Source organism: Centruroides sculpturatus, unplaced genomic scaffold, assembly GCF_000671375.1.
Source record: "Centruroides sculpturatus isolate CEXI.00-Female unplaced genomic scaffold, Cexi_2.0 scaffold527, whole genome shotgun sequence".
Classification (NCBI taxonomy): Eukaryota; Metazoa; Arthropoda; class Arachnida; order Scorpiones; family Buthidae; genus Centruroides; species Centruroides sculpturatus.
In genome coordinates this window covers 417488-442220 of record NW_019384763.1, presented here as the reverse complement: position 1 = coordinate 442220, position 24733 = coordinate 417488, and the positions used below count along the sequence as shown (strand labels likewise).

General features: G+C 29.8%; 1 protein-coding gene across 1 annotated transcript in view; it reads right to left on the bottom strand.

The window, feature by feature from the left end:
• LOC111628843 (mismatch repair endonuclease PMS2-like) overlaps positions 1 to 24602 on the bottom strand; it is a 49652-nt gene extending 25050 nt beyond the window's left edge. The window contains exons 1-9 of the mRNA XM_023372689.1: positions 23882 to 24602; positions 23729 to 23815; positions 23549 to 23651; positions 20929 to 21031; positions 20672 to 20841; positions 13418 to 13496; positions 8152 to 8252; positions 6170 to 6269; positions 4488 to 4674 (exon numbers count right to left, since the gene is read on the bottom strand). Coding sequence (XP_023228457.1) covers positions 4488 to 4674; positions 6170 to 6269; positions 8152 to 8252; positions 13418 to 13496; positions 20672 to 20841; positions 20929 to 21031; positions 23549 to 23651; positions 23729 to 23815; positions 23882 to 24026 — 1075 coding nt within the window. The 5' untranslated portion in view covers positions 24027 to 24602. The remainder of the gene's footprint in view (positions 1 to 4487; positions 4675 to 6169; positions 6270 to 8151; positions 8253 to 13417; positions 13497 to 20671; positions 20842 to 20928; positions 21032 to 23548; positions 23652 to 23728; positions 23816 to 23881) is intronic.
• Positions 24603 to 24733: the final 131 nt, after the last annotated feature.

The following is a 24733-nucleotide window of genomic DNA, read 5'->3' as shown; positions in this document are numbered from 1 at the left end:
CTAATGGAACTGCATAAATTCCTAACTTCTTAAAGATGAAGAACTTGTCTCGGTCATTGCAGAGGAGTGCACAAGTTAGGTAACGGAGAAAGGGGCAGGAGCAGACCATGTTGTTTAAACATGTGGCAAATGCATAGAGAAAGCAGACCGAGGTATGGTAAGGCTGGTTGTACGAGTGTAACTTCCCTCCTGTTAGTTAACGTGGAGCTTAGAAACAGTGTCTTCTTGACTCTGTTGAGTACATGTGTATACTTAGCACATGAGAAACCCACTGCACGTACCGCTAAGCTAATATTGTTTAATTCACTGTTTATAAGATCTTGGATTGATGGCAGCAAAAACGCTCTTCTCAGTAGAGCGGCAATGGCGGCATCAACATAACGTGCAGGTTGGAATGCATCTGCCGGGATGATGTGTGGTAGCATATTAAACTTATGTTGAACTGAGAAAAGTAGTGTTTCTGAGGTTCTACATATGCACAGATCTAAGAAAGCTGTAGCCGCATTACTTTCTTTTTCCCACGTAAAATTGATGGAGGGATATACATTAGAGACATACCACATGAAGATGAAAAAGGCTTCATTGGTGCCCTCCCAGGCTATGAGGATATCATCCATGTAATGTAAATAGAGTAGTGGGTAAAGGATGGTGAGAGGGAAATGAAATGTTCTATGCTCGATTTCTGTCATGACGAGCTCCGCTAGGGTGGCAGATAAAGGGGAACCCATGAGGACTCCTTGTTTTTGTAAATAAATCTTTTGATTGAAACGAAAATAATTGTGTTTTGTGATGAAAAACAGCGCATCATGTATGTCCAATATCTGCCGGGCACTAAAGCCCTTCTTAAGGAGTAGTGAATTGACCAGCATTACAGCTTCCAACGTTGGCACCGAAGGATACAATGCCACCACATCTAATTTATAGAAGGTGTAGGTGCTTGTTTGCACCGCACCAATGCTTGCAGTGATGTTGGATGTAGCGGCCAAGGATGAGGGGGTAACATACGTTGAGTCTGGAATCAACGCACATAGAAACTTAGAGAGTGTTTTTTCTAAAAAGTAAGTGGGGTGCGATCTCTTATTGACTAGTGGTCGTAATGGCCAGTCCACCTTATGTGTTTTTGGCTCAAAAAATAATCTGGGACATGCAACATTGGGTGGGGGAGTCAAGGCATCCAGTTAGGGACAACACTACCCCTGGTAAGGCTATGATTCTCCTTGTTTTTCATAGGATCGTTGATGTAGGATGCTCACTTATTACTGTGGAACATGATTGGAAGAGAAACTCATTGGCTCTAAGGAGAAAATCATCTTTACACAACACAAACTTTTTGTCTTTGTTCAAGACTAGAAGCCTTAAGTCAGCTTTAGCGAGGAAATGTGTAACCGTTTGGCAGTCTACATGGTGCCTGTACACATCAGGTGTTTGTTTCACTGATGCAAGCTTCATAATTATCGACAACTCCATTTGTGGTTATTTGATTGTTTCCTGGCACAACTTAAGTGCTGCCAATGATGCTGGGACCAACTGGCCAAGTTTGGTGTTAGGAGGAGGGATGTATTTGAGCCCACTCGATTTCTCTCATGACGAGCTCCTTGCAACGACCAAAGACGAGCTCTTTATATGGGAGTCGCTATATATAACAATGTTGGAAACATGCAACACACCTACTCTGGAACTGCCCAATATATGGATCGCCCTATACAAACGATTAAATGGCGATTTACATCATATGTCATATCACTGACAGGAAGCAGTACCACGCATGCACTGTATTACATCACACTCGTAACATCATATGTGTTTGAAAATTCATACCACGCATGCGCTGTATTATATTACATTCGTATCATCATACATATTTCAAAATCGTAGCAGATTCATATCGAATGTCATCCAAAAAATCATTTTATTTAAATTTGTATGTGTTCTTCTCTGTCTCGAACATTCATGTTCGATATAAAAGTATCTTATTCACCTGAAGACGGCGGAAATACATTCGTTGAGAGTGCTCGAATGAAAAACACTTAATAACGCCGCACACAGTGAGTTTTACTGCTTATTAATTAAACTTCCAAATAACAAAGTCCTTAAATCATCACAACATATTTACTAAAAGAAAATTTTATTCAGATTCAATAATGTTGAAATCACTGAAATCTAATCAGTACAATACTACAAAATAAAATAAATAAATAAACTACAATACAAAAATATAACCATTTCAAAGTGAACAACACACAAATGTGAAAAAAGAGTAGGTTACTGAAAAATATGACATGTAAGTGTGAAATCATATAAATTGAAAACATATAAATGAAGTGTTTTATAATGGAGAAAGTACCAAGCAGAAAATATTTAATGTATAATTGTAAAAAATGTGTAACTGAGAAACATATAAATGGATTTGACTGTATTTTGATCTAAAAAGACTAAATAAAAACTTTCATTTGGCACAAAATACCTCAGTAACTCAAATTATAGGAGCAATAATTGAAATTTTAGTAACAAATCAGTATTTGCAATAACTCAAGAACAGTGCTAATCAAAATTTGCAATAACTGGGGGTTTCCCTGTATTATGGAAAAAGAGATAGGCCCTGAATGGAAGTCAAACCCACAATTCCTGTTTACCATGCCGATATGCTACTTAGATCTTTGTCTGAGTACTTGGATCTCTAATTCACCTTCAGCTTAGAATGCAATTAAATACCAATCATCATCTATCATTTTTTTTTAGTATGGTTGATTTTCTGACTCAAAAATGAAAATTTCAATTATTATGTACAAGTATTCGAAAAGAACTTCCTGGTTTCAAAAAATTATTCTGTTTATTGCAAACTAATACTAACATACAATATAAGGTATATTTCTAGAAAAACTCTGGAAGTTTTTTGAGACAGTTAAAGATGCTGTTTGACTTCCTTGCATGACACAACAGATAGTGTAATATTCTAATTCACCTCAAACACAGTGCAGTATGCCCAAGTCAATGATGATGATTGCAGTGTTAATTAACATGATCCCATAGTTCATTCAAAGTGATAGCTTAACATAGACATGATCTTTCACATAGTCGCACAAGAAAAATCACAGGGCATCAGATTAGATCTGTGAAGCCATGCCATCAGCATGTTATCCTCTGCTGCCATATTGTATGCTTCTAGCAGTAAAGTATGAAACCAGTGGTGTGCTGAACTACTTGCATAAAAACTTGTGGACACAAGACAGATGTAAACCCTTATAATGACAATATATTGTTTCCTATGTTCCCCACAATAAAATCATGAAACCAGGAAGTTCTTTTTGAAAAGCCCTGTATTTTTTGTGTTTACAAAAAAATTTAAATTTAAAAACTGATAATAAGTTAAAAATTATCTTTAGGAAAAAAACCAATTTAAAACGGAAAGTAAAAGAACATTTTGCTATAATTATGCAAAATAACGATGTAAATTTGAATATGAGAATGTTAACAGCAGAATGCTGTAAATTTTTTGTAAATTATATAAGTGGTTTCTCTTAATAAGTTTTTGTTGGAGCATGAACTGTGTACGATTGGACCTACTGAAGAGGCCTTCCATAAGCAAAATGCACTTAGAAGGTTTGTTAATGTAAATAAAAGTTCTCTTTGCAAGTTGATCTCCTTTTTTACCTTTCTTAACTTTATTATTTTTTATTCATTGTTGATACAATGTTTTAAAAAATTTCTTTGAAGTTATAAGATATCCATAAGTCAGAGGAGAAAGAAAAATATATTTTTTTTGTGTATTTNAAATCTCTTTCTAACTCTTAAAAATTGCTAACTTTAGTTTTTTAATGTACTATATGATATTTATATATTTCAAAGACCTGAATTCAGTTATTTTAATTTAATTCTTTTATATCAGCTAATTTTATATTTCTATCACTAAAATAAGTGTTGTAGTACTTTAAATTGCAAATTAATAATTAAAAATCAATGCTAATAGAGCAATTCTAAAGTTTTATTTGTAATGGTGATTCATTATAGTTAGTACATATTCGTAATTATTTTAAATTAGTAGTATCATCTCCATACTTCATCTGGGATAAGCAAAGGAAAAATGTCATTTTTCCTTTGCTTATCTGGGATAAGCAAAGGAAAAATGTCATTTTTCCTTTGCTTATCCCAGATGAAGTATGAATAAAATACAATGGAATTTTCATTATCTAGATTTATTAACAAGCTTAGTGCTGAAGACAACACCAATGTCCTGCTGAAGATGGCCCAACCTCAATGTTTTACATCAATATACTGTGTTGCTGTAAGGACTTGCTGTTCAGCTATTCTCAAACATTCTCAGTGCCTGAGAATAGCTGAACTGTATGTCCCTACTGGATGATTTGCCTTGACAGCATTACTTTCCATTGGATTTTGGTCATCTGTCTCCCCAACTGTTATCATAACTGTTGAATATCTTGACTAATTGCTTTGAAAATATGATCTCCACCTATTTATCTATGTTCTACTTGAGCCAAAACTTGACACTTCTTTTGATTTGAAACGAACAAAATCTATTAAAGTTTCATATTCAGTTGCTTCTGATTCTTTAGTCCATTGATTACAGTAGATAGTAGATAGTCTTGAAACATGTAGTCTTTCCAGAAATTTAGTTTCTTCTAATGAGAACTGAACTTTTAATGAAATTTTTCTAGACTGAATACAAATTTCTGTAACAGGAGTTCTTTAATAAAGCTTGTAATCATCAACTTGCTCTACTGATTTGCAAATGATAAGCTGCAAACTGTATCAGGTTCAATCAAAATGAGTAATTCAATTTTTGATCTTGGTATTCAAATATAATTAAGCATAACTTTCCAATACTGGGATTTACTAAACACATACAACATACCAATAATAGCATACTTGAAATATACATATTTTTACTAACAAACATTTTCATTTGTTTATAACAGATATCTTCAGGTATATAACAAGAACAAAACAGACACATTAAAATTGAACAAGACTTTACAAACAACTTACAAGTCCAATTTAAAATTATTTCTCAAACAAATTATGTCTAAATGTTTAATTAAGTTTAAATGCCTTAAGATTTTCTTTAAAAAATTACAACCAAGGTTTTGAAGATCTCCAACACTCCCCTTGCAAATATTTTAAGACTATCCTCAATGAAAGTCATGCTTCCCATACTTCCATGCATATTTGCATTTGCAAAAATGTATAAAATGGTCAACAGTTACATCCAGTGGTGGATAAGACAGTTTAACCCACCATAAACATGGAGAGACTACTCAACAAATACATCAATTGTCATCTTGAGGAACACTCCTACACTATCACCAGTCTGAAAAAGTACTGAAGAAAACTTCGAAATCTTGACACTTTAAGCAATACAAACTTCACAGTTTGTGATTATGAAATATTGTTCCCATCAATAAAACTTGTTTTTGCAAGCTTGGGGATTTTCTTTTAAAAAATGTACAGGATGTTGTTTTGATGAAGATTTGAATTCCAATGTTTCACCACATAAAAGTCATTCTGAATAAAATCCAAAGTAAACTAACTTCGACAGAAGATTCATTTCAATCAGTGTTGATTATTGAATCCTCTCTGAACCAATCTCTCTCTTCATACTGGCAATCTTTGTTAGATCCCACTTGCTGCCACCAAATGATAAAAGCTGTAATACAGTCGATCCCCCTATAAGATCATTGATTTTTCCGTTTTATCTGAATTACATGTTGTACGAGTCACTTAGATTTTACAAATACGTGTGCCGGGCTGTGAACGGCTCACATATTTGTAAAATCTAAGTGACTCGTACAACATGTAATTCAGATAAAACGGAAAAATCAATGATCTTATAGGGGGATCGACTGTATTCTGCTGCAAAATAAACTCACAACGGAGTCAATAAACACAAAATTTATGATGCAACAACAAAGAATTCTCAATAAAACAGTCAGTATTCTTCAATTTGAGTAATTGATAGTTTGAAGATTCCAAATCAAACTGAACTACCATCTCTCAGTGAAAATAATCTTTCTTACAATTTTTTATTTTCATATGAAAATAAATTTCAGTAAGAAAGGTTTTCCTTAGCTTAGTGTGTATATATATAATTGTGCATTTAATTCATTTAACATGAATTTAGTCTTTACATAATAATAAAAAGTTAAATTTATACCTTTTGCAATTCACATGGTCTGCCATTAATAAAAAAGTACTGTCTATCAGAAGAACTGCGGCCTTGTCCATGCTGACAACTGGAGATGTAACCTTCAATTCTGAATTAAAGTTATGCAGTTATTTATTAATTTTTACAATTTAATTAAAACATATTTTTATCTTAAAAATTAAAAAGTGTTATATATAAGTAAAGGATCATTAAAATGTCATAAATGACTAAAAATATCTATTTAGAAGCTTATTTCAATTTTTGGTCATTAATAATTTTTAACATATCAAGTTAACATTTTTAAAATATAAAAATTTAATATATAAGAGATAATTAAAAGAAAATTCTGAAGAAAATTTATTTTTAAGTATGTTGTAACTTAGGATTATTTTTTATATTACTACATTAGATATTAACAATTAAAAAAAATTAAATATAAAGCAAATATCTGGGTTCAACATGATAGATTCCAATATACAGGGGTATCATAATTAAAAAGTAGGTGTTCAGAGCTCTCCGTAGAATGTAATTTACTTTACTTTAAATCATTTACTTAAATCACTACTTAATTTAATTTTAATTATTTTCTTAGAATTATGAATCAGAAAGCTTTCTGATTAATCTAAACATCTTACTAATTTTAAATAAACTGTTATCTTTAAATGTTGATACAATTATACAGAAATATTCCACATAGTATAATTAATGCATTTCAGAAAGTTAGTACACTAACTGGAAAATATATTTAATAAGGAAACAGACAATTCATTAAAAACGTGATTCTTTTCTTGAAAAATAATAAAAAATGACTTAATAACAGACCATAAAATTCATGAAAACAACAAGATGTAATGAAGAGATGCTATTAACATTAAATTTTTACTACTTTATTTTCCAACTAAATTTTTAAATGCTTTTATTAAGAAATAAAAAATAATCTGATGTTATTTGATCTTGCCTTACATTCTATTTTTCTGCATGTTGACAGCACTAAATTGCATTTTCTAAAAATTTTTATGTATTAATACCATTTTCTTCATTTGAATTGCTATGGGGTGCATTCAAAAAGTAAGCACCATTCATGTAAATCGCCCATGCATTTTGGCAATGTCAAGGTTGTGCATGCATAGTTACTTCTTCCACTCAAGAACAAAATAACTGAGTCACATTTGTTTTTCTTATTCATGTTGAGGATCCCTAAGCATCAGTTATAATGTCGAAAACAATCAGTTGTGAAATATGATTGATAATTAGGTTTTTGGATGTGAGAAATGTTCAACCACACAAAATTTACTGGTATATTTGTGAAATTTACAGACTAAATGTGATAAGTGAAGATATGGAGAGAAAATGTGTTAGAAAGTTTAACAAAGAAGAGACAACATTCATGACAAGAAGCATAGTGGTCCCATCCCTAGTCAATGAAGACTTGCTGCACAATGTTGAAGAGAATATTCATTTTGTTAGATAGTCCACAATTTCTGATTTGTCTCTATAATTTCCTGACATTTCAAGATCTGTGCTGCATGAAATTGTGACTAAACACTTGCACTTCAAATGTTGTGTTTGAGATGGGTGCCAAAAATGATGATGGACATTCACAAAAAATGCATGGGATTAGCCCTAGAATTTTTGCAGTGGTATGAAGGGAAAAAATGGATTTTTGAAAAGAATTGTCACTGATGATGAAACATAGATTTGCCACAACACCAGAAAGCAAACAACAATCATTGCAACATCCAGAAACTGAGTTACAGACGGCAGAATTCTATAAACAGGACATCTGCAATTTAGTGCCAAGATATGACGTGCTTCAATTTGCATGATGATTATGTTACAAAGTAGATTTTAAATAGCCAAACATTACTTACTTTCTGGATGTGTCATTTATTTAAAATTATGTCAAAGTATACCCTAACATGTACTATACCCTAAACAGTAAGATTTTTCATTTTATATAATTAATTAATTAATTATATAAAATGCTATACCTGAAAAAATTTGTTAAATCCACTTCTGCAGGTGAAAGAGAATACTCTTCTATTATCTCTGTGGATGGGTGATGAACAGTAAATTCAACTAAACTAGAAAGCTAAAAAACCAAATGTTAAAACTAAACAATCAATGCATTTTAAAGAAATAAAATTAGTAATTTTCCAAAAGGTAGATCATGCTAGCCTTACTACCATTATATGATGTCATCTTTCTGTAATATATACTTTTAAAAGTTTTTTTATCGTATTATTTAATATTCTAATTCACATTCCAAATAATAATCAAATCTGATAATTTTCATAATTTTCTAAAAGCATTAAACAAAATATAAAATGTAATAATTATTTTTAATACAGTATCAGACCAAATATTCAGCAAGCTTGGGACTGAAAGTGATCCAGATATCTGGATTTTCCAGTTTTCTGGACACAGAATAAATATATGATTAAAATATAAAATAAACAATAGAAAATAAAAAAACAAAATTGTATCTAACATGTTGTCTGTCAGCAGTCACACTAAAACTGACACTATGTGACATGTACAGTACAATGTGACATCATGAAAACCAAAACAAAACAGGTATGTGGCAAATTACAACTGTACTAAAGCCTGCCAAAATCAAAACTAGTTGATTTTTGAGAAGCCCAATATTTGGTCCAGTTCTATACTAAGAATTTTTAATTCCATAACAGCAAAAATAAAATCTGACAACTTATATAATGATAAACAATTCCTTGTTACTCAAAGTCAAATATGTTACATGATAAAAAGAAACTCAGTTTTTCAACACATTAACAGAAATTTAATGACTTTAAAATTAACTTACAAACAATTCTCACAAGCACTTTGGACAGTTATTCACATTTGTCACCTTCAGACTATGAATTAGCTATCAAAAGTGCTTGAGAAAATAATTAAAGTTTATTAAAGTTGTTATATTTTTGTTAACAAGGAAAAACAGTTTATTGTATAATATTATGTTTTTATATTTTAAATACAGTGGGTGATCGGTTAACAAACATAATCCATTCCAAGACTTTGTTCGCTATCCGAATTGTTTGTTAACTGATTATTGATTTACCATAGGTTTTAATGGGAATTTAATTAATTCGTTCTGGAGACCCTCCAAAATAAAAAATATATACTTTCTTACTACATTTATTTATATGTAATAATTAAAATACATACGTACACAGTCTTGTGTTTTATTAGTCATCTTTTTTCAGTTTGAAAGGGTTAAAGAATCTGTCTAATGTCGATTGCTTTTCTCTGTTTTTCAGGATTTTTCGTAAGTAATTAATAGCATTGCAATTGTAAAAATCCCCAAGCCTCAACCTGATTTGGATGCCATTCTAAGACCGTTGTTCTGACATCCTCACACTTCTTCAAAGGATCTTTTAATAACAGATATTGCCATTAATCCTCTTTTTCAGAAGAAAACATATCTCACCGAGTTTCTTGGTGTTCTTCATTCAAGAGTTCATGGCGTTCTTCTGGTCATCAGATCTGTTTCAGGTTCCATTATGAACTCTTCAATGTTCTAATTTTCTCAAATGTAATTTTTGTTACTCCTTTAACTGCTTGAGTCTTCTTGATTATATAGTATTTTTCTTAAAAAAATGAACTGCAGCCTACTGTAGACCTGTTCACGCCATACTGCCCAGCAACATTAGGCATCTTCTGCCCACTCTTTACCTTTGCTATTATACTCTCACCTTACAAAAAAACAGACGCAAAACTTAACGAGTGCCTACCCGACAGTCTTGCGAATACATAAAAGAATTATTTTGTCATAAAAATAAAAGGCTGGAATTATAAGGGAGAGTTTTAAAGTTCGGAGGAATACTATCCGATCAGTATATACTGGCTTGAGCATCGATGTCGACATCTCCCACACTCCAAAAAGTTTCGAATTGTTGCCCAAAGACAAGGAAAGTCCAATCAGTATTCATTATTTTACGTTGCTTCTTCTTGTGTTTGTTCTGTGAAGTGTTTGTTATCCGATCATGTGTTTGTTGTCCGAACATAAAAATCTTTCACGAAAGTGTTCATTATCCAATTTGTTCGTTGTCCGATTTGTTTGTTAACCGATCATCCACTTTATATCTACAAGCTATAAATCTTATTTATCCCATGTCTCATTGAGACTTCATCTACACCATCAGTTCTCAACTAGTGTGCCACAAAAACATTCAAAGCATGCAGTAAGATGAATTAACAAATTAAAATAACAAATTTTAAAATTTGTAAAAAAAAATACAAAAATGCATTGGTATGCATTATCAACTATACATCAAAAACTTGTAGCAACCAAGAATTATAGAAAAGATATTAGATGCAGACAGAAATCATGTTCTGTACATGATTTCAATATGTTTATAAGGTTCATTGATTTGCATTTTTTCTGACATGATTTCAACATGAATCTGGAGAAGTCCTAGCAAATGCATTTTTGATTTCCAATAAATAAAGATGCACAAATAATTTTTCTGTAATTTCCTTTTAACTTCTAACTTGTGTTAAAATTTGCCACAATTCCTGAGTATTTCTTATCAGTTAAAACATTACATCTTTTTCTTTTAAATTAAAAATCTCTTTCTAACTCTTAAAAATTGCTAACTTTAGTTTTTTAATGTACTATATGATATTTATATATTTCAAAGACCTGAATTCAGTTATTTTAATTTAATTCTTTTATATCAGCTAATTTTATATTTCTATCACTAAAATAAGTGTTGTAGTACTTTAAATTGCAAATTAATAATTAAAAATCAATGCTAATAGAGCAATTCTAAAGTTTTATTTGTAATGGTGATTTAATAATTAATGGAATAAACTTCCCAGTCTGCCATGAAAAAAATAAACCCACATTATGCTGCTTAGGATATATAAAATTTCCCATTTTCATGAAACAGTTACATAGACTAGAAAAGGTTGGAAACTAATTATAACAATACACCTGAATTTTTGCCGAGCATAAAATTATTTTATTTCAAACGTTTTCAATCTATTTAATCTATTTATTATAGGCCATCCTCAGGCTTATGATTATTGTTCCAAAATAGAACGTAACATTTTTCGAATAAGTTTCATTTTTAAAATTTAAAGATTTAGAATGACTGTGTATATGAAAAATAAATAAATGCAATAAATAAATAACAGTAAAAATAAAATAAAATAAAGTAAAATAAAACGGCATAAATAAATAAACACCAGATGGAAGAAGCGAATGTAAAATGGGATGTGGCAAAAATCATTAAAACAGTCCAATCCCCAACCATTGCATTAGAAATGGAAAAGATGGAAATATATAAAAGTAAAATAAAAAACCTTGCCTAAATGCCAAGGATGCTAATGTGCTTCCAACAGCATGGAAGTACATGATAGAAAAAAGCATGGGAATTAAAAACCCTTAAAACTTGTAATAGTTATACTTAGCCTTGTATATGGTGTTTATTTATTTATGCGTTTTATTTTATTTTATTTTATTTTTATTTATTTATTTTTCATATACACAGTTATTCTAAATCTTTAAATTTTAAAAATGAAACTTATTCGAAAAATGTTATGTTCTATTTTGGAACAATAATCATAACCCTGAGGATGACCTATAATAAATAGGTGAAAACATTTGAAATAAAATAATTTTATGCTTGGCAAAAATTCAGGCGTGTTGTTATAATTAATTGCAATTGCTGAGAGAAAGATGGATAGGTTGAAAACTGCTGCTCTAAAATATGCAATCTGCAATAAGAAATTTGAGAATGATAGGAAGTCTTACCTGAAGTAAACAAATAGCTAAAAGATAAACCTGCAGAATGATACTGAAAAAAATACAGGCTTACATATCGTGGTTAAGGCCATAGATTTGAAAGAAGACTATGTGAAAAAATAGATTAATGAATTCAAAGAATTAGGAAACAATGCCATATATATAAAATAGTAATAAAACAAACTTTGAATGAGAAAAAACGTGTGTTGCATTATTTATTGGGCACTCTCATACTTGAATAGTCTGTTCTAGTCATTATTTAATTTGATGGATTAATATAAATATTGTAAAGTTTCTTAAACTTTCTGAACCTGTCATCTCCTAAACTGATAAATTAATCTACTTACCATATAAAAAAAAATCTAATGATTTCTGCAAGTCAAATTAAATTTGGCATAAATAAATATGCTAAATATTTTTTAATTATATATTAATTTATACATCAAGAAAAACAACGACAAAATTTTCAGTCCAATTTTGTTAAAAATGTCAATATATGAAATGCAATGCAAATATATTTTTCAAAATAAATAAATTGTAATGACAGATTTTCAGATTATTGAAGGAAAAAAATCTGTATTTTCAAATCATAATTTGATGAAGAGTCATGACTACTATTTAAGAATGCCTACATTTAATGAAATCTCTCTCTTATTCTCTATAGAAATTTTTTTGAAAAAATTAACTTATATAAAGTATAACTTGACACTTTTCTTATATACAATCAACCACATAAACATTACTAATCAAACAATACATTAAATAGCTGAATAGCTGACTGGTTAAAAAACTTTTTCTAGTTTTAGTTATTATATAATGGCAAAAAGCTTAATTTTGAGTAAAAATGGATTTTTATAAAAAATTGTAAATGCTAATAATGAATAAAATTGTCATTAAGTCCAACCCCTACTCAAGATATGACACGATTCCCCTTTATCTCTCCACCCCCTCGACTTTTAATCACAAAAATTTAATAGCAACAATCCCCTAATAAACAAACCTCCCTGCAAAATTTCAGAAATTTTTGAAAAAATGCACAGGAGTTATTAAGCTTCAAACAGGGTGAACAAAATCGTGCCACACACACACATCCATACATACAGAAAAAACCCACATTTTTGCATTTTTTGACATTTAAGGTCCCAAGTCCAAAAATGTAAAAATCTGGGAGGGTCATTTTTGGACTGATAGCCATACTTTCCCTCTATTATATATAACAACCGGAAAAGTGAAAATGAAATGATACATCAGATTCATAATCTAGTCCAAACTGCTTAATATCTTATTAATTACTTAGCCTTATTTTAGTCCAATATGAATCCAACATATCATTTGATTATTAAAGATTAAATTCCTGAATAGCAATTTTTTTATAATCCAAAAGGACTAGTACTATTTTCCAAAAGCCAATACATATGATGCTCCAATGTACAGTATAATTATTGTAATTAGGCTAGCATAATTATATAAAAAATAAAAATTTATACCTGTTTTGACGTAAAAACACAAGCAATATTTTCTTTGATATTAGAGCATCCAGTTGTTGATAACAGTGTCATTTTCTTTCTTAAAAATAATTAAAAATAAAATTATTTAAACATGTATAATGATAAAATATTTAGTTTAAAATTTAAAAGGAAAAAAATCCTTATTAATCTAGCAACCAAATTCAAAAATTTACATTCTTTTTTTTTTATAGGATCTTTCTAATAAACACTAGTTTTTGTTGGTTGCTACACTGAAACCACAAATCTAAAGTCAATGTAACTGGCAGATAGGAATTCAAAAACTTTGGGAGACTGTCCTATCATTGGCATTAATGCTTTGAAACAACAGTGACTAAAGGAATGTTTATAAAGTGAAACGAGTTAAATGAGAATGATGTCATTGTTATCAGTGGCGTACCGTAGTGGGGGTGGCAGGGGCGGCACTTTTTAGGGGGCGGCAAAATTTCACAATAAATAATAATAATATCTTGTAAAAATTTGAAACATCCTAATCTACATTTGCATCACGCCTATGATAGTGCTATCGTCCGGATAGTCCGGGAGTCGGTTCGCTGTCTGGGTGAAGTAGTAATTTTTTTCATCTGAGGAAATTCTGCTTAACCTGTTCACCTGTTTTTTTTTTTGCTTGTACGATTCATTCGCGTTCATATACACCACTAATATCCATTAGAGCTATTTTAAGCAGGTCGCTGCAATAACACGCAATTTTTCATTGCTTGTTCTGTGACAAAACTGAATTTTAGTCTTTTAAATTGAAATACCTAAATAAAGGGGGGTGAAATTTTCCTCTGCCCCGGGCAGCTGACATCCACAGTACGCCACTGATTGTTATTCTTCTTTTGTTGGACATTATGACTGATTTGTTTACAACAATATCTTCAGACCACTAATCCTCTTCAGCTTCCAGCAAAACATGTAAAATATAGTTGTTACTGTGAAAGATCGAAATTAGAGAATGTCGATATTCTCTGGTGAATGTCGACACATACAAAATACGTTGGTGAAAGTCCGAATATTTGGTTATATTATTATACATTCAAACAATCGCCGGTGTATGTTGACAAGCACAGATAAGCTTTGCTGGAGGTCGAAATGACACCCGAGAAGCCGATGTCGACAGAGAGGCGACAGTCTGTCGCCAAATCCTTTGTGGGTAGCCAGAGGTAGGACAAGGTTTTTTGAACCCGTCAGGTGGGGATTGATTTGTCAGGTCGATTGGCAGAGGATGAGAGGGGTCGTTGGTAAGGCATCAGCAATATCTGAATAAAAGACACCATTAACAGATCAGTTCGTAATCACGTAATAACATAATCAGTTTTTAATTTGTAAAGAAAAGTTACTTTCCATAGATGAGATTTCTTCTCAAGAAATATCGCTGAGAGAAGCAGCTGCAGCTAATTCGAAAAGTGGAGGGCAAGGCTATACACGCTGTAATTGCAAAAAAGTGTTCCACAAATAAATGCAGTTGTAAAAGCAAGGGACTCTTGTACAATTCAAAGTGCCATAACAGCTTAAGTTGTTGCAATAAATAAGATTGTATAACATTAATCACATAATTTATGTGTAAGTTTATTATTGTATTATTTTCTTTAATGATTAAGAATGTACTGTTCGTTTTAGGTTCAACAGTATATTTACATGTGCTGTTACTTAAGCTTTCTCCTATTTTGACATATTAAAAAGTTGCATTTTTGTCTTAACGTAATAAAAATATTTTTATTCAACCTTTACTGAATGTCAACATTTGACGGTGTAAGTGAGAAATAATGATATTTAGCAAATATTTCGTACATACATGAAACGACTGTGTGAATGCTGACATTCACCAGAGAATGTTGACATTCGCCAGATATCAGTCATTCACAGTAACATAGTAATTCACAAATGTTTTCAAAATCCACCTGATTCCAGCTTCAAGTTTACAGAGTTTGTTTTGAATTCAAATGCATCATTTCATACCATGGCAGACATGGTGCAAATCATCATTATAACCATGCGTGATGTAGTATGGTTCAATGCATGTCTTATACTGGCCTATTCAAATTTGAATTCTGCATATGCATTCTATTTGATGCATTCCAATTCAAAACAAACTCAGTAAACCTGAAAATGGAATTAGAAGGTTCTGAAAATATTTGTGAATTGCTAGATTTTACATTTTTCTGGAAGCTGAAGAGGTTTAGTGGTCTAAAGATATTATATGTTTCCAGTGCTAGTGAAGTACATTTTATTGTTTACAACAAACTGGCTGTTTCTAAAATCAAAGTTGTAAATGCTACTAGTGCATTCTTATCTTAAATATTTTTCTTAGATTGCTTAATATAGGCAGTTATTTGTATCATTTCACCTTTTCATCAACAATCTATACAGAGTAAAATTAGAAGCATTAATATCACCAGACACCATTTTATTCATGATCTAAACTAACTCTTTTCCTTATGAATTTCATTAGAGTTTCATTTGAATCATCATCAACATCAAGATTGCACACTGAATGGAATTTGTTCTTCATGATTGACTCATTAGAAATTTATTCAACATTGATTTATCCTCCTTCTTGTATTTTTTTTTTATTAATTTCAACATGTAACCAGTTCAAATTTTGTTATGCAGAAATAACACTTTTTGCTAAATAAAGTATTATGTTAATGTAATTTTTTTGTTATTTTACATAATTTAAACATAATATACAGTAATAACATAATGTAAATATAATTTTAATTTTAAGTAAGTTTACATTTGTGTGTTAAAATACTTACAAGNGTCAAGATATTAATAACCAACAGTCTCCAAAAGCTCATGCCAAAGTACTGTACATTGCACTACCTGCACCTAGCTAAGATCGACATTGATATGCACTTAAAATTTTATACATGAGGCATATACATTGTCTATATAGCTATGTATAAATAACAACTTTCACTTTTAAATTTTTGATAAAACATAACTAATTCAAAAACAAAACAAAAACACAAGTATAGGTAAGTAACTTATATGTATTTGTGATAATTCATTTTTTAAAATAGCTACTGTGTTTTATTATATTATTTACATCGTTATTGTATTAGCTCATTTAGTATATTTTGTTTTAAATTTAAATGTAAAAGTGTTCAAATGTTTTGTCGTTTAAATGTTAAGTTAAAATACATTTGAATTTTGGTTGCATCTGAAGATGGCCTATCATATTGGATCAAAAATGTTAATGTTTGCATAATAAATATTTCTCAGCATCAGGTGTTTGATGATTCATTAAGTATTTTAATGAGCTTGAGTATATTTAGTTAGTTAGTTGCAGTAAACTATGAATAATTTGAAATGCCTCTATCATTTTGTCATTTGTTGATACTTTTGTGTGTTCCTTATTATCATCATCATCCTCATCTTGGTTTGTTTAGTCAGTTTGGTTACTGTTTAAGGTTTCCAAATTTCATCAGTAGGATACTCAGTAATACTGACGTCTTCATCAATGTTGAGATAATTATCCAGTGTAATATTGTTGGTAATTTTACTGAATTGGTATAATGCTTCCCATAATTTTTGTAAATCCAAAAGTGGTAATTCATCAGCTTAATCCATTCACCGAGTTTTCATTAAATCTTACTTTGGAAAACAATTTTTTATAGTGATTTCAGTCACTTCGTGAGTCCACACTTTTCATAGCTCAGAAATGCATTCATTTAATTTTGTCAGCAATATTGTTTTCAACTCCATTAATCATCTTCATTAAAACTCTCTTACAATAATGGGATTTAAGGTTTTTGATTATACCTTGATACATTGGCTGAAGTTTTGATGTTAAATTTGGAGGAAAAAGAAATACTCAATACTTTTAAGCCTTTTTGCAACTGCAGAAGGATGTGCTGGACAGTTATGTACAACTTACATAATTTTTATATGTTCTCTTGTCATTTGTTTGTACAGTTTTAATAACCAAGCTTCAAAAATCTGACTAGCCATCTATTGCTTTCTTATTAAAATGATAACATACTTCAAGAGACTACATCTCTTTTAAACATCACGGATTTTTGCTTTTTCTGATCACTAACAGTTTCAACTTTTCACTTTCTATCATAAGTGCACCAATTAATATAGTGATCCTTTCTTTGCTCTGCTTTCTATCAAAGCATTATCATTTTTAAAAGTGAGTGTTCTATTGGTTGTACACTTAAAGAAGAAACCAGTTTCATGTACAGTACATTGAAGTGTCCTTTGGCTAGTATTTTTCCAAAATCCATTTCAATATTCCATTTTTCTACTGATTGCAATCTTTTTCATTAATAGTTGCATTTTCACCACAAACCACTTTTTCAACAATGCCATGCCGTTTTTATCCAGCCAACCAGTGCTCATCTGAAAATCTGTAAATCCAACTGAATATTCAAGCTTTAAAGCTTTTCGTTTAATTAGTGATCCTGATAGTAGTACATTCTTATTACAAATTAAATATATCCACTTTAAAATTGCTTCATCTACATCAATGTAAACACAGGTTCTAGTACATTTTGCATCATCAACTAATTTTAAAATTCATTCACAATTTTTTATTATGATTGATAAACTACTCGCAGGAATTCCAGACCCTCCTGCAATGTCTTTCTTTTTTTTGAGCTTTTATTAACTTCCCACAGCACATTAATTTTTTTCAGTAATGCTTAAACACTTTCACTTTGACATTTTTGAACTACAGTATAAAACTGTCCATTCTGAAACCTTAAGTTAAAATAGGGAATTGAAATGCAACTTTACAATTTTAAAGTTTCTGAGAATTCTCATACACAAATTTAGGAAAGTCTCTTTGAACTTTACATAGCATTGAATACTGTAAAACGATTTAGGTATGACTCATCTCAGCCACTTGCACAGGTAAGACTGCTTTCTCAATTAAATACAATAAAAAATGTCACCAATATCCATATTCATTGTAAAGGCTGCTCTAATTTTTTGACAGGGAGGCATTTCCAAAAGAGGCAGCATAAATGAAATAGGCACAAAATTAATCCATTATACAGTTCAGTACAATACTATTATGAAGTGAATAGGAATATGTTTGAGATCATTCAAAAATTTATAAAGTACAGTTTTTTTCCAATAAAAACATGTTAACCATAAGTTACAGTATTACTAAGATATACTGTACTGTACAGTATTGTAATACAGTAACTAAAACGTTTGTTAATTGTAAATCATTTATATTCAAATGTCCTTGTTGACACAAAATGCCTCTCTCCCTTCTTTACAACTGCTGGCCATGTGGGGGGCAAATTACATAATGGTTTAGAAGCTAATGTCCAATATTTCTTACACCTTAGCCACAGTTTTTCAAAGGATTTACAGATCAATACCTGAAATTGAACCTAAATTTGAACTCAACCCATTTGGAGTAATCAAGTTCAATGATCAATGGTCCTTACAAATTATAAAAAAGTTGTTATACAGAAAAATTTGCTATATAGAAGTTTGTAATATGGACTTGTGTTTGACTGTAGTTAATAAATAATAGATGATGACTGTAGTACTTTTAAGATTGTTGAACAAATTCCTGAGTTGTGGTACATTATTATTAGAAATCCTTAGCAATAAAGAATAATTAATTACATTAAAGTTATTGTAAGTAAAGCTGATAAATTGTTTGTGGAATCAGACCTATTAGAATTGGAAAATCATAGATAGTGAAGAAATTAAATTCAATCAAACATGATATGAAAAAAAAAATTGACTGCTGATTGTAATTTAGTTCTAATAAAAAAAAAAAAAATTGATTATACTGAGAGAAGAAATCTTTAGAAAAATTTAATTTGTTTATAATTAATACTCATATAAAATTTATATTTGTATATTAGTAAATGTACAGGACCTTTCAAAATTTGCATACTATTTTTCATTGAATTCTCCTTATAAACTATGTATGCTTTTTCACTGTATGTGTGTTCAGTAATCTTGGAAAAATATTTTAATATGTGCTTCATTGATATCCAGGACCATTTGTAATTGATATTTAAAATTTTTCATAACTGATTTGTATCACAAGAGATCTGTGATACAGATCATTGTTGTTAAAAATAAAATCACTGTTGTAAAAACTGTGAATGGTTGCCCCAGTTATATCAGTAAAAAAAAAAAAAAAAGGATTGAGATTGGGCATGTGATACCCAGGCCTATGAACAGCTGAATTGTTTTCAAAACCAAGTAGACAATGTACTGGGCTTAAAATGCTCATTGAGAAGATCTAATAGTGCAGCCCCATCTTGATGCTAAAACATTTCTCTGAAATTGATATTTATTCTTTGGAAGAAAGGAATAAACTCAAATTTTACTCTGTAATTCAGAGTAAAATTTTTGTTGAGGGACATTAAATTTGCACCATAATAACACTTTTTGGATGATAAAATTATTTCATAATAAACACACTGTTATTTGTCTATACTACCTTGAGGTACGGTACACTTGTAAAATCAAACAAGTTAGAACAGTGTGTTTATTATGAAACAATTTTATGTAAATGAAAATGGCGAGACTGCAATAGAAGAAGAATTTTGCGTTCTGCAGTTTGCAAACTTGAAATAACTCATCACATTGTGCAAAATGAGTAATCTGCAGGATCTGTAGAATTGTGGCTGCTGTGGGAAGAGTGAGAACAGATATGCTGTAATGAGCGTAAGAATTTGAGTATTGGTTGAATGTGTGCCATGTGACACAAGGTGCATGCATTGAGAAATTGTAATGGACATATGTGAAAGTTGGACAGTTAATGTACATTACAACATTCTCAAATAATAATTAACATAATTATGATAGTCTAAAATGGTATCATTCTTTTTGGAAGACCCTCCATATATATTTATATATAAAACATTTTTTAACATTTTTTTAAAACATATTTTTCTTACAATTTTTTAATTTAACATTAAATTTCTTTGATACCTGAATATTGCTAAGTTGAATTTTTCTATTAATGGTTAGGGAAGTTGAGCTTATTAATAAATAACAAAATTATTTTATTAGACAAGTAATAATCAATTACTTAAATTCATGTAATAACTAGTTAATCATTGCATGAAGAAAAATTGTAAACTTTAACATAAATTTCATATATTTAAATATTTCTGGAATTTATATTAAAGAATTTTAAGTATTTACAAAGAATATATATATATTAAAAATGCTGCATTTAGAATTATATAATATAAATTAAATAAAATGCATTTAATAGTAATAATATGAAGACATACATACCCATTTAACAAATGATTAATGCAAGATAATCTAACATTGGTACAAATTAGACAATATGCTGTTATTAACTGTATCATTTTATTAAATTCTCGCCGTAAATTATTCATAAATTCTTTATGTCTTACAGGCAAAGTAGCAAATAGATGTTGCACACTTACTGTTGTACCAACCTGTCACACATTTTTAAAAGTAAAATATATTTTTTAAGAAAAAGAGTAATATTTATATGAAATAATGGAAATAAAAAACAAAAATACTTGTCTTGGTACTGGTGACTGTTTTATTAATAAGCCACTGTGATCATATTCTAATCGAGTCCCGACAGTTACCGTTTTAGAACGCGTTGTTATTGTTATATTGCTGCAATTATAATAAAAATTTACATCAAAGAAAAGCTTCATTCTATGAATCACAAAAATTTTTTCTGATTTTTAGATTTTTCTCACTATTACAAATTTTTTTTGTTAGTACTTTCATATCCTCCCTTTACTTTTCTTCAGATAATTCATTTACTTTCAAATATTTTAAATTCAAACATATTCATTTTTTATATTTTTATATATATCAATTTCATGCTTCATGCATTTAGATTATCATCTTCATTTCTACACATTCTAATGCATGATGTAATACACAAAGCAAGGGATAAAGAAATAAAAAATTTAAATTTAAAATATCTGAATATAAATGAATTCTTTGAAGATAGACTAAAAGATTTGAAATTAATAAGAAACATTTTCATATTCCAAACTTCAAAAAGTAGATGTAAGTAGAATTTGATATAGTAGAATCGGTATAATTCAATTATATCAAATTATTCATTATTATTATTCATAAATTATAATATCTAAATAAATTAATCTGTATAGGATGCATAATAAAGTCTTTATACACCTACATAACTGACGAATGCAGATAGCTACAGTTACAAATATAATGTGAAGTTATAGTAAAGTGACCATGCACTACAAGATGAGACTATTTGCAATGCCCCTAATGGTGAAATTCAGAAGTTAGCACTCTTATCTCAAAAGTGATGTATGATATAAAAATGTTAATTAGAGAGTTGTAAAGCATGACCACTTTACTATATAACAATACCTTGTATACATAATATAAAATGCTAATTTGTCAGTATTTGATTCTGTCAATACCATATCATTAATTGCATCACAAAGCAGCAAATTGTGAGAAATATGGACAGAATATAAAATACAAATTTGTATTCAAAACAACTTCTTATTGCTTGTTGGAATAATGTGCCATGTCTACATCTAACGTACAGTTTCACTTCCCATGTTTTGTGATATAGCATTGATGGGAATCAAATACCAACCGATTAGCATTTCACACTTTCTATTCATGCTATTCATATACACAAGATGTCCATTTGTACTAAATTAGTCATATTCTACAAATATAAACATCTTTACTAAACCCAATATGTTACAATAAATCTACTACAGCTGCCATATGAGAATGGGCTAAATAATGGCTATAATAATTTCATATGGCAGTTGTAGATTTATTGTAATGTATCGAGTTTAGTAAAGAAAGATGTTTATATTTGTGTATATATATATATATGCCTTGTCAGGCTGAGTGCCTTATGTGAGAGTTTACAGGACGAGGGTGCTGAATGCATTCCCAGTTGGCATTGAAATAACCAGCAATGGTTATATCATAATGTTAAATATATTGGAAGAGGATATTGGACTGAAGGTCTGGGTAGTGTAACTGGCAATGCATCCGCACAATAAGCTGCAGTTGTGGGTTTGAGACCCGCTCTGGACCAATTCTTTTCTTCCAGTTTAAATCTAAAATTATTTAATTAAATTATAATTATTAAATTTAATAGGAGATGGTGCTTATTGCCTCCCTTTAGGGTTAAATTTATTTGTAATTTATTTATAGTCATTATTTAGCCCAATCTCATACAGCAGTTGTATTTATCATATTCTACAACTTTGTAATTGACTTTTTTCCATATTGTTATCATTTTTGAGAAGGAGCGTGCTAATTTCAAAGTTTTACTGCTAGGAGTGCTGCAAGGGGCACACTATGGTAGCACATAGTCACTTTACTGTAACTATACATCCTGTTCATAACTGTAGTTATCTGTGTTCATCAGTTTCATAGGTTTACAAGGACTTTACTATGTATCCAATATTATCCAACTATTGATATATTGTCATCTTGTATCTTGAAATCAAAATCATAAACCCGATTTTATTCTCCTTGTCTCATATTCTGTAAAATGACAGTTTAATCAAAATTGAATGATCAAATTTTGAGAATGAGCTCAATTCTATAAGCCATATAGAAGACGTTTGCTAATGCTCCATTACCTGAGATGTGATATACACCAATCAATACTGTAACTGTCTGAGTTTCATCTCCCAACTGCAATCAAACACCAAACACCTTGTTGTCTACTATCTCTAGGAAGCACCACAAACAAAAATGGCAACTCTGTAAAAGAGAAGGCAATTTGTGTTCTGCAGATTCAAAAACTTTGAATCATTTTGTGTTCTTCTGGAACTGTTGATATCACTGAAGAACGTTTGTCTTACCTGATAGATCATTTTGAAATTGTCTGCAAAACTCATGTTGCCCAATAAGTAATTCTAATTTTGCAAACTGTGGAACACAAAATGCCTTCTCTGTTGCAAAGTTACCATTTTTGGTTTATGGCATTTCCTAGAAACAGTAGAGAAAAAGACATTTGAATGCACATGAAAGATGAAGTATTTATTGATTGGTGTATTATACATCACATACTTCTCAGGTAACAATTAACATAATTATAGTAATTTAAAATGATAGCATTCATTTCAGAAGACCCTGTATATAAAATATTAGCAATTATTAATATACCTCAATGCACAAAGGGAACTTAATGCTTCACCACGAAAACCAAATGTTCTTAAACTTGAAATATCGTGAAAATCTTTTATTTTTGATGTATAATGTTTCAAAGCTGATCAAAAGAAAACAAAATTAGTAAGTAAACAAATATTTACAAATAAAGATAGCATTTCATTAAATATATCATACTTAATTCTTTGAAATTCTTTTCCTTTACACCAGATCCATTATCAATAACTTCTATTAATTCACTTCCATATTCTTTTGTACGAACCTCTAAACAAATTTACTAATAAATTTATTTGTTATTTACAGTTTAAAATATAAAGTAAATTGCTTTACCAATATTAGTAGCTCCAGCATCTAAACTGTTTTCTATTAACTCTTTAACTGCTGAAGAAAGAGTTAAAATAACTTGACCAGAGCAAATATTATGAACACTGTCTTTATCTATTGCTTGAATATTTCCTGCTTGACTTTCATCCATATTTTATTTTTCATTCCATAAAATCTAAATTAAAATATAAATTAAATAATTTAAATATTCTTAGAATATAGATTGGATTGATGATATAAAGCAATACAATACATGGGTGATTTGCCAAGGAGAAGGTGCCTCACAGAAGGACTTTTATGGGAAACTGGCCTCTACTTAATTGTTAGACATACAAAAAATTTAAATTTTAATATATATTATTAAATTAATTTCTAATCATTAATCTTAACAAAACAAAGCAGCAAAATCACTGATCTACACATCAGATTTAATTAAACATTTGCATAAATCATAAATGTAATCTAAAATACCAGCAGTTTAAATTTGCAATATTTTTATTGTAAATTTAAACTGTTGAAATTTCAGATTACATTTATGCAGGGATTAGTGATCATGCTACCTTCTTAAGATTAGCAATTCAAAATTAAATAATTGAAAAAATACTAGGAAAAAAATTGAATCAGATTAAGACTCAAATGTTAACTTATGTTTACCATGTAAAGATATACCAGTTGCAACTCCAGTACAATAATATACACACACATTCATATAAATATATATTCTATACAGTCTGAAAATCTGGAAATTTTCAGAATTTTATATTTATAACTGAATAATCTGGACTTTATTACATTATTTATTTATATAAGATATTTATAAAATAAAATTTTAATAAATATATAAATAATTTTTAAATA